The sequence below is a fragment of the Benincasa hispida genome, chromosome 6 (genome assembly GCF_009727055.1).
Source record: "Benincasa hispida cultivar B227 chromosome 6, ASM972705v1, whole genome shotgun sequence".
NCBI lineage: Eukaryota > Viridiplantae > Streptophyta > Magnoliopsida > Cucurbitales > Cucurbitaceae > Benincasa > Benincasa hispida.
The window spans coordinates 36,737,482-36,753,484 of record NC_052354.1 but is presented as its reverse complement, the minus strand read 5'-3'; the positions used below and the strand labels follow the sequence as shown (position 1 = coordinate 36,753,484).

Here is a 16,003-nt window from a genome sequence, read left to right as displayed (position 1 = left end):
ATTTAAATGATCAATTTTGTAGGCAACATTTGAGGTTAATTCGTCGTGAAGCTCAAAGCACCTCTGACTTATATATAAAACATCAACGCAAATTTTCGGATTGGTACAGATATCAGGTATACATAGTCATTTTATAGGCAACAGTTGAGATATGATTCATTTTTCGAAGTCATTTTTAATGTATAATTAATTATCAGGTTCTACAACGACGCGAGAGGGAAGATATCACCGATGATTTCTTTTCACTTGCAATGGGACCTTCGTCTGAGGTGCGCTCTTACAATGGATGCATTGTTAATGGGATATGATTTCACACTGTAGAGTGTGATAATCGTCGAGCTACACAAAATAGTGGAGTCTTAGTGGCCGGGGAGATCAGTGAGAACACAAGTGTGGATAACAATTTCTACGGTGTTATAGATGAAGTATTAGATTTCCAATATGCGAACAGAAGACGTGTCTTCTTGTTGAAGTGTAGATGATTTGACATAGATAACAACAAAAGTAATATAACACATGTGGATTTAGGATACAAATCGATCAATACATCACACTTTTGGTATGTCAATGAGCCTTTCATCTTTGCTATCCAAGCACAACAAGTCTTTTACATTGATGACATCAAATATGGTAGCAATTGGAAAGTTGTTCAAGTAGTCCAAAATAAATGAATATGAGATGTACCAGAAGTGGATGATGTTGAAAACGCACAACTAGATTTATTAGAAATTATTGGTGGAGTCCGAGTGGATGAAACCATTGAGGAGGTTACTTTATGCAGAGTTGACATTGATCCTACAGTTGTGGAAAGACCAATTATTGTATATGGTGATCATGACTTCATAAACGATGATGATGAAGAACAATTATCTCTCAATAACAGTTCAAATGCTGATGAATAATTTGAATTAGATTACGATGATGAGTAATGATGTATCTACTCAATTATCTTTTTCTCTAGGTTACACGTATTTATTATTAATTTAATATTGTTTTTTCTTTTTTGTGTTTGTATAGATACGATGTCAACCCCTAATAGGCAACAAGAGGCTGATGAAGAATTCCAGGAGATATATCTAGGCAACACAGTATCTTTTGTAGGTGATACTTCAGATTAGTATATTTTGAAATATATTTTGTTAACTGAAATACATCATAAATTGTTTTAAATTTTTTATTCCTCAGATAGTAGCTCAGCATCCACTCGGAGGAAACGCGAGCATTCGCGGAACATCAAGTTGGAAAAATACGTCAAAAAACATGGCTGAATTATAATCGTGATAAATGAGGGGGAGACGAAACCGATATCTCAACATTCGGTACGATTTAGTGATGCGATTGGCGTCGTCGTGAGACCTGCATTTCCAATACACTGTCATACTTTTGCTGAGGTTCCAAACGAGTTTATAAAATTAGCTAAGAGTCAATTGTTGGTAAGTAATTATAAGTTTATTCTTTTAGAGTCATGAACATCATCTATGCTAATTCTTCCTTCATTCTTTTGTAGCCTCATTTCGAACTTAATCTGTCCAGTCAACGACTTAATCGTTTTATAGAACATCAAATGCAAAACTTCTTCAAAGAATTTAGAGCAGATTTGCACAGACATTACAGGAAATGTGGAGATCCTCAGCAAGCACGTGCCAACCTGCCTAGCTGGCTTAAAAATAGGCCAGAAGATTGGTACTTTTTGTGTGACCGCTTCGAGAGTGAAGCGTTTCAGGTAGAATATTTAGGGCGTGTATCATTTGTTGCATTTACTAATACATCACACTTTTGACATTTATTTTTTTGTTGAAATGTAGGAAATGTCTATGACGAACAGGAAGAATAGAGAGAAATTACTGTTTGACCATGTAGGTGGATCAAAGTCATTCCTGCAAATTCAGGCAGAGTTGTAGGCAAAGGAAGGTTGAGAAAATAGGACGTGTTGACCTATTTAGGGAAACACACTCTAAAGGTGGCAAGTTCGTGAACGAGGTAGCTAAAAATGCACATGTAACATTTTTTGCTTTACTATCGTGTTGTTTTTCATTTCTAACTTTAGTCGCTCGTTCTTACCCATTTAATTAACATGTCTATAATCAAATGTTGGAATTACAATCCAACCCCACTCTGGAAGGTTCTCAACCACTAATAAGGAATAAAATGTGTGAGGCGGGTTTGGGTAGACGACTCGGATATTCAAAAGGCCTAAGTTAGGGCTCTAAGCCTAAGTCAAGAAGAGGTAGCATCTCATCAAGCTCATCATCTACTCAAGGAACGGAGAGGGGAATGGAGGAATTGAGAGCCAATTTCGAACAGTCTCAGTCAAGGATTAAGGAACTTGAAGACGTTCAGAAACAAATGAAAGAGGATAATGCAAGACAAATGGAAGAAATGAAAAAAATGATTGAAGACATGATACGATCATAGAGAGGAGACCCATCAAATTAGGTATGATTACTACATTATTTAGTTGTTTAATATGTTGCTATCCTGCAGTTATGGTAACAAAGTAGTTATGTCTTAAGTAGCTTTATGATAAAAAAAAATTATTGGCTATCATGCAGTTATGGTAACCAAACAACTGGATTTTGATGTGTTTTTTTTGTTGTTTTGTGTGTTTTTTTATGTGTTGACTCTTCATCTTACTTGTTTTGTGTGTTTTTTTTATGTTTGGGAGGTTTCATGTTTGTCGTGGGGGGTGGGTAAAGTTTGACTCTGTCTCTTATACACATCTAGATGTGTATAAGAGACAGCTTGTGGTGAGGAAGAGGGGGGGAGAGGGGTTAAGATAAACCATTTTGGGGACGAATTTGAGTTTTATGTGTGTTGGTATTTGTTTACTCGTTTTGTGTGTTTTTGATGTTCGGGAGGTTCCATGTTTGTCGTGGGGGGTGGGTAGAGTTTCATTACACCGTATTGAAGTTTAAACATGTTGTGGATGTTTACCGATTATGACATTTGAATGTTTTTGTTTTATTGTAGAATACTGTTCGGAGATAAGCTGGGACAATTGTTGAAGATGTTGTGTTCTAGACGTGTTCTAGACGTTGTTTTCATTTTATTTATTCTATGTATTTGTGATATGAATGTTTATGAAGTTATAGTATCGACTTTGTTTTATCTGAGGATATTGTAATTTTTTATTTACTTGTTATAATATGGACTTCATTTTCATTGTTTAATTATGTGAGTCTATATTTGGTAATTATGTTTTACATGTTATCAAATTTTAAAAAAATTATAAACGATAAATTAAAAATATTCGATAGATAATTTTCAATTAATGAATGAACTCCCCACGCATATATTACTGCGTCGAACTCCCGACGCATTAAATAAAACTGTCAAGAGTTCCGAAACTCCAGACGCGAACTCCCGACGCACTTTAAAACGGCGTCGGGAGTTAGTCGGAGAACTCCCGACGCACGCATAGGGCGTCGTGAGTTAGGCATCGGCAGTTACTGGAACTCCCGTCGCACCTTCCCCGACGCCATTTTAAAGTGTGTCGATAGTTCCTCTCCCGACCAAACTCCCGACAATTCTTTATTCGTCGGGAGAGGCTTTCCCGATGCATTTTCCACACTTTTCCGACGAATTGTAACGTCGGGATATGATAGATTTCTTGTAATGATCCGTGATAAACTGCAATAAACTTCTATCATTGAACGATAGACCACGATAAACTTTTATCACTCAGTGATAGAAGTCTATTGCGGTTTATCATGGTCTATCACAATATATAGACGATGACACTTTATTGTATTTGTAAATAATTTAACTCATTTTTATTTATTCGAAAATAGCCCTATTTTATACTAAATAGTTTTCATAAATACACAAGGGGAAAATTTGTATGGGTGACTTAAAAATTGAGCCCAAAATGCCAAATGACCTTTTATTGATGTCAAGGATGAGCGAAGTTACAAATTTACCTTTTCATTTTCTCTTTCCTTTTTCTCCGATGCAATTTCCTTCTTCTTCTCTGGCGAATTTTCACCCTTCCGCTCGCTCGACGATTGAGGATGGGTTATGATGACTGTTCATTCCTTAGTGAGATTTAGCTGAACTCGGCGATCCTCCTCCATTCCATACCTAGATCTGGCCGAAATCGAAGATCCTTTTCCATTACATTCCTCAATGAGAGCAAGACCGAGAGCGAGAGTGAAAGAGAGAGTGAGAAAGCGAGAGAGGGAAAGAAGACGACTTATTTTACGGTAGCGTGTGGTTCTACGGCAGATGTTCACAAATAGATCGTCACCAGGAGCGAGAGCGAGTTAGACTTTTCTATCCATGCAAATTTACTTTGATATTTTTTCCCAGCGTCAACAAAAAACCATTTGACATTTTTAAAAAAATTCCCGAATTTTTAGATCTACGTACAAATTTCCTAACCTAGCGGCCCAAAAAGGGAAAGGAAAAATAATAATTTGGAAACGGCTTTCAAAGCCGAACTGCACGTCAGGACTCTGGTCCCTCACAGAGATTCGACTGTTCAGAGCTTGTGAAGAAGACGAGAGAGCGAGCAAAATTTGTTTCTGCATTCTTCAAGCCTCCGAATCGCCACCATTTTCTTTCTCCTTCTCAAGGGAGGAAGCCATCTTGGCAATGGATTCCGTGTTCGTTAGAGCCTACCGAAGTCATTTTACTCTTGCCGCAGGTACGCCGTTTTTTTTTTTTTTTTTTTTTCCTTCCAATTCAAATGACTCGAGACTGTTTCAGTCAGTTCAATCATAGATTTCTCTACCGGAACTTCTGCATCTTGTTTGAGCTTCTTCTTTTCCCCCTCATAGATCCGTGCATTTTTGTTAGTTATCGAGTCTGTTTTTTCCTATTTTGATGCTTCGTTTTCATTTGTGTTTGAGGAGTATCTCGATGACGTACTTGCGATTCACATCCTATTTCTTGATTGAAGCTGATTTGCGTTTGTTTCTGTGTGATTTGCTGGTTCTGATCAGTAGGTGGGGTTGGAAACGGGTGGACGAATCGTGGCGTTAACAATGTTTGGCTTCCAAGTAAGATCAATTCGTCTTTGAATCTTCTTTTTTCTTTGCATTTATCGTTTTCGCTTTTCGTCTTCTCTGGTACCCTCTAATTCGCCAATGGCACACGCAGTATTCTTGTCATTTTTGCTTGTTTTTTTCGAGTTTCATGTTTGGTACTGCAATTTTTAAAAGAATTTGTTGTTGATTGTGCAAGTTGGATGAATTGATCTAGCGGAAGGGGATTATCCGGGCGGCGGATTCCCATATAAGCTTGAAGGGGCTATTTGAGAGTTGGGAACAATGATTTTTTTCCCCTTCCACCGAAATAAAAATTAAACAAAAAATTTATAAAATTTAATTAGAAAAATATTATATAAATTTACCTGCCAATAGCCTGAACGCGGCATGAGCGCCAGTGGCAATTAAAATTCTGGAAAGTGACTTCCCGCAATTTCAATTTAAAACTGGAATAAAAAATTATAATTCTCAAAATTACCTTCTTTATGGTTTTTTAAAAAATTAAAATTGTTTAATATATTTTTAATGCGTTTTTGACCTTTTCTTTTGGGCGAAACGCATAGTTAAAGTTTTTTTTAGTGCAATAATTATGTATATTTAAAATCAATTTTTGTGACTGGTTTAAGGTTCACTTCATTGTCATTTTTGTTTGAACGTTCGAATTCATGTTTGGCAGACCAATTGTTGAAAGACTTCGTCGCTGATTGTAAGAAATTAAGAATGTATTTCTATAGCTGCCAGTATTATTTGATATAATAGGAAACCAAAGAAAACTTGTGATATTATAAATGTAAGAGTATTTATTAATTATTAAATGTTATCATGAAGCCTTTGTAGTCTCGATTATCTTTCTGTAGTTAAGGTTTCATATTCTTAAAATAAATTTAAAAAAACATAATTTACTTATTCTTTTCTTTTAATTAGTTTTGTTGTGTGGTGTGGTTATGTACTTAAATCAAGGTCGGAGGATGTTGTATAACCTCTTTGGGGTGTTTGGGGCAATGAATTGTTTATTATAGTCCTAAGTTATTATAGTTGGATTATAATAGTTTGTGTTTGGGGTGTAGATTATTTTAGTTTGAGTTATAATAGTATATGTTTGAGGTATAAACTATTTTAGTTTGAGAAAGAAATAGTTAACACTGTAGCAAAGAATAAAAAAAATGATGAATGTAAAGTTGTAAAAACTGTAGCAAATAATAAATATTGTAGCAAATGGGAGTTTTGAAATAGTGTTGACCCTAACTAATTAGGGAATATAAAATAGTATTTACGGTAGCAAGAGGTAGTTATTATAGTTTAGGATAGTCCTTGTCCCAAACACACCTTTTGTCATTAGTTGGAGTTATCTCACCTCCTAGCCTAATTTTGGAGGTTGTAATTTAATAGTGACTTTTTTTTATAAGTATATATTTGTAAATAACTTGATTCATTTTTCTAATTTGAAAACAGTCCATAAAAGACCATCTCATTATAAATAATGTTATTTTCAAATATAGAAAAAAGAGTTAAATTATTAAAAAAAAAAGGAAAGGAAAAAAAAAACTGCATTGCACCTTAGCTACCAAATGCCATTATTTGGCGTGATCGACGCAAGTACGGCACGTTTAGTGGGGTATGTCCTCATGCTCTGGGCTAACAAAAGTGCCTGCATGCGAAATGTTGGCCTTATGTCACTGTCTAGTGGCACATGGCATGTCGTAATTTTGTTCCAAGTGCATGAACGAAAAAGAAACTAGAGAGCAACGGAGAAAGTCAGACAAAAATAGGAAAGATAATAGGAAAAATATTATTATATGCAGTATGCACATATGTGAATCTCCCTATATTTCTATTACATATGCTTCTTGCATGTGCACGTGTCATGAGAGTGGGAAGGTGCGGATCAATATTAAGGAAAACACGTTTATAAAGTAGATCTTAGAACGACTTACTTGACCTTGAACCAGATCTATTGTATCAGTTGTACTTTTTTCTATCAGTTGTACAGTTCTACAGAGTAATTTTAGAAATCTCAAGACCAGTGTTCAGGATCTACAAACCGATTCTTCTAGTAGGAACAGGATCTCGTTGCGTATGGAAAACATAATCTTTGAAGAGGTGTTTGGAGCAAGGAGTTGGTTATTATAGTCCTAGATTATTATAGTTGGATTATAATAGTTTGTGTTTGGAGTGTAGATTATTTTAATCTGTGTTATAATAGTATGTGTTTGGGGCGTAAACTATTTTAGTTTGGGAAGGAAATAGTAAACATGGTAGCAAAGAATTAAAAAAATGATCGAATGTAAAATATTAAAAACTGTAGCAAATAGTAAATACTGTAGTAAATGAGAGTTTTAAAATAGTGTTGATTGTAGCTAATTGGAGAATGTAAAATGGTATTTATTATAGCAAGATGTAGTTATTATAGTTTAGAATAATCCTTGCCCCAAACATAAAGTTCAACTTTTATAGTTTGGCTCCATTTTTATCCCCATTTTCGTCTCCTTTTTTGTGGACTTTTCTTATTTGTATGTTTTGTGTATTCTTCCATTTTTTTCCCCATCAAGTCGATTTCTTTTCATTTTTCCTAAATACTCAATATTTGGTTAATATCTTGTTGATCTTCCGTTTTTCTGTTAATAACCATTATTGATATTTTATATTATCAAGGCGGTATATATATACTTTGAAGAGAGAGCAATAACGTTGAAGTCATATTTTTCTCTCCCATCTCTGTTTCTAATATGATATCAGAAGTTTAATTTTTTTTTTCCCCTCACGCGCGCAAGCACAATGAATCCAAATCTTCCGCCTGATAACACTCTTCAGCCTCCTCCTTATCTTCTCTAGTTAAGATTAACATTTATGATTGATTTAATATTGGAGCTCCATTGAGCAAATGTTGTGCACGTTTTCCGTTATAGTTGAGATCTTAATCCGACGTGGGGGTCTATAATATCATTTGTTATCTTGTAGAGGACTAAGATTAACAAAGTTCACAAGTATTCGCAAAACCATGCTAAGTGCGGGATTGAATTTTGCATTCTAGCTTTAAATGACATCTGAATTGTTCGTTGGTCGCCCAACGCATTAGATTTGCTTGTGTGGGTCGTAAAAGGAAATCATTTCATGACAACTCCAAATAGCTATTTCGGACATTTTCAACTCCGTAGCTGGTCATGGCAAAGTTTAGGAGCTTCTAATAATCTTCTGCAATTGAATTCTTTGGTTTTGATTTCAGTCCCTTCCTTGTTTGAATTTTCTGAAGTCATTTTAATATGTCTTTTTTGGCTCGAGAAGCCTTTAAAATATCCCATTTTAATTGATTTTCATATTAGCAACAGGCTAAGATGCACGGTCAATTTAGTTAGAATAGCTTGTTCGTGTTAAGCACATGTTTGTGTCCAACATGTGTTTGATAATCAAACATTTGGTAGACACGTGTTAGATATTTATTAGTAGAATGACGTGTCTCAAGACACTAGCTGTACAAAGTTCACATAAATTTTGATGAAAATAAATGAAACTCATTTCTAAATTTAGCTAAAAACATGGTTATATCAATATTTTTAACCAAAAGGTTGGAAATTCAAGTTCTCATCCCCACATTTTGGTGAATTGAAAAAAATGCATATAATTATGACCTGAATTTCTTTCTAGTATATATACGCACACACACACATCAATTTGTCTTTGGCATGTTGTCCTAGATTTTTAAAAATTGTGCAATGTGTTATGTTGTATTTGTGCTTTGTATCCATGCATCCATATTCATGCTTCTTACTAGCACATTCTATTCTTGGCCATTAAATGAAAAATTTATAGCTTCCCTCAAAAATTAGAAACAGAAAATGAAATCTCTTAGCTTCTCCAATACTAATACATTGGCCTATTCCCTCCAATCATTTCTTCCTGATGTGAAGGTTGTCAAGGCCTTCAACCAAATGAAAATTTATAATGTACCGACCTAAAGCTAAACTTGTAGTATTTAACAGTGAGAAGTTTCAAAAGTTTCTCTTTTTGGTTAAAGAGGCTTGTAGGTTGAAGTTGTTTCAAAAGTTTATCTATTTTTTGTTCTATTTGTTGATGTATCTTTCCTTTTTCTTTCCTCGTGAGAGTTTGTATCTCCTAAACTTTTAATCATTTTCATTATATCAATGAAAAACTGTTTCTTGTTTAAAAATTTTTTTTGTAGCATATAACAGGGGTTGAGCTTAACCTCTCTAAGCTAAATTTGAATATGAAAAGCAAAAAAAGGGGGGTTGATAGGTGGGTTGACAAGCAAACAAATGTAAAAAGATGTGAATAAAGGTAGTGGTCAGAGAGTAAAGAGAGAGAGTCCAAGAGCTTACCGAAATAATTTAGAGTTAGTCGGGCCTTGGTAGTTTAGTTCCTTGATTTCTTATTGAATTATGATTACTTGATTTGAAACCTAATCGAGTAGTCTACTGCTTTTTTCTTGGTATAAATTATAGCACCCTTTCACTCATTTCAGTTTATCTTTCTTAGTCAATAATTGGCAATCTCTATTGTAATTCTTTGAGGTCTTCCCCTTATTCATATTAATAACAGTTTATTTTACCAAATAAAATCAAATTGAGTCAACCGAAAAACACCGGTCAAACTCCCTTTTAGATAAACTAATCCTTTCAACATCAAATTAACTCCTAAATTAACTAAATAGTTGGTGATGAAAAACATACTATGCTGCTTAAGTTCAAGGTTTGATTAGAATGATAGATTACACTGGCCAAGTTCAACTTATTGTTGTTCTATTCCTTAGGTCTATTATATTCGGTCATTATGATAATCATGGAAACAACATAGATTGAACCATAACCATAACTCGACCTATTTGCTACTCAAATTAAACATGCATTTATGATAATTATGGATCCAAACACTTGCATAGCAAACATGAAAATCGGTATTCAAGCAATTAATTTGTCAAGTTAATCTAAACTAATCATTCAAGGATTGAAATGAAAAATATAAAACAGTAAATAAGCAGCCAAATTACATCCAATTTGAAACTTTACAAAAACCACAAGTTTAGGTCCAACCTAACTTTATATTGGCACCACGAGCCTAATCGGACATGAAATCTTGATCCTCGACGCCATATTGTTGATTACAAAGCAAAACAAAGTAAAATTCAAGGGACTTGGCTAAAATTGGCCAAATCAGAAACTATTTTGGCCTAAGACTTTCTACACTTGACCTAAAACAAAAGAGGAGCTTATACAGATAGTTTGATCGATTTGAAGTTGCTGGAGTTAAAGCTTCTTGTTGGTGTTCTCTTTCCAATCTATTTGTCGATTATTTTAAGTCTTATGCTTAAACGAGGATGTGTTTATTTTACCAGTTTAATTATCTTGTATGGTTCTATGTATTGATCTTAAGCGTACTTGACAAGTTTTTCCTTTGTTTTGTCCTTGTATTTTGATTATTAGCCTCTTTTCATTTATTCAATGAAAAATTTTGTTTCTTTTTCCGAAAAAACAAATGTCGTGCGAGTGTCACGACGCTTGTAGTGATGTTGATAGTGGGCTATAACGTCGAATGATGTTGGTCATCCATTCCACCCAAGAGCGTCATAACACTCTAAAGGGAGGACAATCTCCCTCTTCCCCTTGCTTTTCCCGATTATTGTCCTATTTCTTTTAGAGGGGGATACTATATCTATTACTTACTGGGATGGTGTCACCCAAATATGGGACTAGAGACTAAAAAGAGGGATCTTTGATAGAGGGCTAAACATCTGGTAATGCTTATTGAGAAGATTGGGGGAAGGCCAAGATAAATTGTGGTGGTCTACTGACACTATTAGCTTGTTCTTTCTTGAAAATTGGTCTTCCTTCTTAGATCGTGATCTTCGAAAATGATTCGGCAAGTTCAAAATCCCAAAGGAATCAAAATCTTCCATTGGATACTTGCTATAAAAGCAACATAATGGATAAGCTTCATAAGAAGTTCCCAGAGTAAGTGTTTTTGATGTAGCCTAAAGGATATAAGAGGAGAATTCTCTCCAAGAATCAAGATTATTGATCTTTTATTAGAATGAATAATGTATTTCATACAAGAGGGGAAAGTTCCTATTTATAGAGTTTTGCTACAAGTGGGGATAAAAAGAGAATTAACCTATAATATTACCTAATTACCCAATTAACCCCTATTCTTCTTACATCAGTTTTCTTGTACAGTTTGTAGTCTTTGTTACAAGTGTGATGAATCCTTGGATCACCTTTTTCAACATTGCTCTTTTGCTTTCAATTGTTGGCTTCTCTTGCTATACAAAATTGATTTATCGGTATGCCTACCCAATTGAATGGATGATCCAACCTTTAAATGATTCAAATTGGAATTTAGCAGTTAGGGAAAAAATGACTGCTCTCAAAATGATACATGGGATGTAGTAGACCTACTAAAAGATAAAAAAATGGTGGGATGCAAATGAGTGTTTACTATTAAGTGTAGTGCTCATGGAAGCATTAAAAGATACAAAGCAAGGTTAGTTACTAAGGGCTTTAATCCCACTGTTTTTCTTAATCTATTGTTGTTTTCATAAGAAAAAAAAAGACAATGACGTTCTTCGTTCTCCTCATTCATCAATGCCTTCTAAATTTGTTTCTCTTATTGAAACTGTGGCCTTGAGATGCATAAATCTCCTTTCATAAATTCGCTGGGAAATCATTTTTGTGTTTGGTTGATCACTTCTTCAAGGTCTTTGAAAGTTTTCAGTTGGTAATTCTTCTTTTGTGGTTTGGGTCCAGTGGTTCTCTCTTAGTTGTTAGAGGTCAATCATGCTTTTTTCCTCTGTAGCTTTTCTCTTTGGTTGGAGCTTCTTTCAACATTTTCCTCTGTTACTTCTATTCAGCTCTGCTACGTGCTGTTGCTTTAAGAGTTTTTCTGGTTCTTAGGAGCTGTCTTTTGCTCAGTTTTCTTTCAAGGGCAGTGTTTTATGTTGTGTTTGGTTTTTCAGGCTTTATTTGCGTGATTCTCTAATTTCTCTTTGAGTTTTGTTCGCTCAGTGATATTTTGTTGTGGGAGCTTCTTTTCTGTACGTTCTTTAATGGGTATCTCTAACAGTTCTTTTTTACTATGTATGTTATGTTCTTTTTCCACTCCCATGCGAAGTTTGTTTTTTCTTTTTTAGCATTTTTCTCTTTTCATTTATTCATGGAGAAAATTTCTTTCTTGTACAAAAAACAGTTGAATAGATGATGGGATTTTGGAATGTCCTGTTGGAGTGAGACTCAAAAACAAAGCCAAGACTCTTTGGAATTGTGCAGTTTGACCTTTGACTTATTTAGAAAGAGGAAACCAAGAATTTTGAAATACAATTTCGCCCTAGAAGATAAATTTTGGAATACAATTTTGACACTATTATTGTGAGGAGATTTGGAGGTGGCTATGTTTAATTCCTCCTTGTGGATGTCGGTCTCTGTACCTTTTTTGTAATTAAAATAGATTCGTATTTATTTGAAGGAGTCCCTCCTCTGTGACTAGTTTTCTGCAAGGTTTTGTGAAAAGCGTCGATCTCAAAAAATGCCAAGTTTGTATGGTCTGTGGTCAAAGTTTGAGTGACATTGGCGGATACAATAAAATTTAGACAAGGAATCTCTACAAGATCAATTTTAACGTTCTACATTGTATCTTACTCTCATGTTTGTTTGCAGCGGTTTTTCTGGAGGAAGTTACTTGGGTTGTTCAAACCTGAAATATTACTGCCTATAGTCTGAAAGAGGGTTTGTTTCTAAGTTCCTGTGGCCATAACTTTGAGTACAATCAAATCTGGTCACTTGATGCTTTCCTTTTGGCTTAATTGTTTTAAATGGCAAAATTACTGAAAATATTTTCAAATATAACAAAATGTCATTGTCTATCAATGATAGATATTGATAGACATCTATATTTTCAAATATACCAAAATGTCACTATCTATCATTGCTTGATGCTGATAGATGTCTATCATTGATAGATAATGATATTTTGTTATATTTGTAAATAAGTTGGCTCATTTTTCTATATTTGAAAACAACTTTTTTTTTTGGGTGAGAATTGTACACAGAGAAAATGAAAGGATTTTCAATAATCCGAAAGAAGTCCCGGAGCTGCGGGAAGTTATTGTTAGTTTTTTTCCTTCCTGGACTTGACTTTCTTTTTTAAACATAATTTAAAGAACTGGTGACCTTTATTAGGTCTTCTTTTTGTAAGTTTTGTATAACGACATTGTTTCCACCTTTTAGAGAATTGTGGATGTACTTCATAAAAAGGTTCAGAAAAGACTACAAGAGGAGGATTTTTTTTTTTAAAAAAATAAATAATTAATAATAATAATATTATTATTATTTGTCTTCCCTTTCTTTTGATATGTGCAGTTATGGTTCTGTTGTTTTTTTATTTGAAAACGTAGAATAATTAAGGAAAGAGGGAATGCTTGCTCATCTGTTCACATGTCACAAATTGAAGGTCCAAGGCCTGGAGCGTTGAAGATTTCTAAAAGGCACTGTTGTGTGGAATCTGAATATGAATCGCATCATTTTGAATGTGTTTTCAGAAGACATCAGGAAAGACACACCTCCTATCAGAAAAAAGACAACAGAATCCAAGTTAGAAAAGCAGCCTCTAATCAGCCTTTTGAAACCGAATCCGGAGCCTTAAGTTCCAAAAATTATGGTGACTCTATAAGGAGTTTTTTGGATGCTTTCTACAGGTTTTCACGGCCGCACACAGTAATTGGTACAGTTACGTTTTTTAAAACTCATGTCCATTTAGGTCAATAACTTATTTTTTCATTTCTTCCATAATGAGGGAAAATTCTTTGATGAAGCTGGCAGCTGCAACATCGTGACTACTACCCTCTAAATGATTGGACGTATGGTGAAAATTACTTTCTGAAATATGTGTCCCCAGCTTACGCTTTCCTTTCATGCTTGTAGGCATTGAGCATTGTATCAGTTTCTCTACTAGCAGTTGAGAAACTATCCGACTTGTCACCATTATTTTTAACTGGAGTGTTGGAGGTGATGTTTCAAACAAAATTTATAATTTGGATTTTGAGTGCGTTTGTAAATGTTGAACACATTTGCAATTTTTTTCAGGCTATAGTTGCGGCCCTCTTTATGAATATTTACATTGTAGGTCTGAATCAATTATTTGACATTGAAATAGACAAGGTACTTCTTTTGTATTCTTTTTCACACCGGAGCATATTAAATTAGGCATGCCAAACTTCATAATTTTTAGCGGACTTGAGAGTGTATCACATTATATGCGCAGTCATGGTTTAGGTCCCATTTTTATATTGAAGGCATTTCTGGCCGAGTATCATGCCCATTTGTGCAGTGATCTCCTTATTAGGCACTTTATCATAATCTTTTCTAATTCACTAGTATGAGCATTTCAACCATGTATATATTTTTATTGTGTATTCTTTATGTATGCATGGAAACACCTTGAGTGTGCAGAATAAGCTATCATATAATCTGACTTTCACTGGATAACGTTAAAAGCGAAGTTCACAATATTCTTTCTTGTTGGCATGAAAAAAGACCAAACTTGACGGTTCAAATGTGTTTTAATTGCAGATTAACAAGCCATATCTTCCATTAGCATCAGGAGAATATTCTTTTGGAACAGGCGTTGCAATTGTCTCCACGTTTTCCATTATGGTAGTACTGTTTATGTGTCACATCATTTGCGAGACCCTTTGTTAGAGTTTTTATTCAATATCTTTTGGGTTTTATTTGAATAATTTTATATACAAATATATGTGTACTGTTTCTTTTTTTTTTTGTTTTTGGAAACAATAATCTTTTGATCCTTAGGTTCTTTAGTTTAAACCTGGGCCCAAATGAAACCTTGTTAAAGATAAAACTTAAAGCTCAAGGGTAAAATTGTAATTTTTGAAACTTAAGGATCAAATGCAAACTAAACAAGATTCATTTGTTAGATCACTAATTCATTGGCAGTTCCTTTTTTTCTTGTCCCTAAAAACACTAATTCTCCCTTGCCACCAACTGTCGCTGCTTGCCACCACCGCCAATTGTTGACTCTCCCCATCCTCCATCCTGCTGTTAGGAAGATGTTTGGTTTTCTTCCATTGTCACTCGTCCAGATCTCATTGACCTCCTTCATTGCGCTTATTTTCAGTTGTTCTTTTGTTGTTTGTGTGTCACTTGTCCACCATTCATGTGTCGCTCAGTCGTGTGTTTGTGGAGTTTGGTTCGCAATTTAGGGTTGAGATCAATGGTTTTCGCTTTTTTCCATTGTGGCTTTCTTTGTGGGTTTCATATCTTGTTCTTTGCTGTTGGTTCAACTTTCTTTGGATTTCATTGGCCTTCTCTAGTTTTCTGCAAGGTTCAAAGTTACTTTGTCACGGGGCATATTAATAGTTGTATTGACAACAAATATTTCTGCATTTGGTTCGAAGATGAACATTTCTTCGTTGAAGATATGACTCTGCCATTTCTCACTCTTTTTCTCATTTTGATTGGTTTGAACATTCTTTGGTCGAGTTAATATTGAAAGATAGGAAGAAAAGAGACAAGACAAGGTTTACGTGAAAAACTTTAATCCAAGGAGAAAAAACCACGATAGAAAAGTTCTATTATTTAATGTCATACATACAAGAGACCCCAACCTATTTCAACACTCCCCCTCAAGTTGGGGGATATCAACAAGACCCCACTTACTAACACAAGCTTCAAATATCTGTCTTGGTAATCCTTTGGTAAGAACATCTGCAACCTATTGGACGGAAGGGACATAGGGAATACAGATAACCCCGTGGTCTAACTTCTCTTTAATAAAGTGTCTGTCAATTTCAATGTACTTGGTTCTATCATGTTGTACTGGATTGTTGACAATACTATGGCAGCCTTATTATCACAATACAGCTTCATGGGACTCGGACTGTCCTGGTGAAGATCAGACAAAACTTTCTGTAACCATATTTCTTCATACACTCTCAGGCTCAATAGCTCTATACTCTGCCTCAGCACTGCTTTTGGCAACTACACCATGTTTTT

At 34.7% G+C, this 16,003-nt stretch overlaps 1 protein-coding gene across 4 annotated transcripts in view; it reads left to right on the top strand.

Annotated features, from left to right (window-relative positions):
- The first annotated feature begins 4,380 nt into the window (after window positions 1-4,380).
- Window positions 4,381-16,003, top strand: part of LOC120079349 (homogentisate phytyltransferase 1, chloroplastic) — a 28,878-nt gene continuing 17,255 nt past the window's right edge. Inside the window, exons 1-6 of one of the 4 annotated variants that reach the window (XR_005482217.1) lie at window positions 4,381-4,645; window positions 4,944-5,000; window positions 13,443-13,717; window positions 13,913-13,996; window positions 14,075-14,149; window positions 14,561-14,644. Coding sequence is in view for 3 of the 4 variants with exons in the window: in XM_039033507.1 (XP_038889435.1) it covers window positions 4,594-4,645; window positions 4,944-5,000; window positions 13,443-13,717; window positions 13,913-13,996; window positions 14,075-14,149; window positions 14,561-14,644 (627 nt within the window). In the remaining variant the exon portion in view is untranslated. Of the gene's footprint in view, window positions 4,646-4,943; window positions 5,001-13,031; window positions 13,100-13,386; window positions 13,718-13,912; window positions 13,997-14,074; window positions 14,150-14,560; window positions 14,645-16,003 lie in introns of those variants that run through there. The other 3 variants (XM_039033510.1, XM_039033507.1, XM_039033509.1) reach the window with 3 other exon arrangements.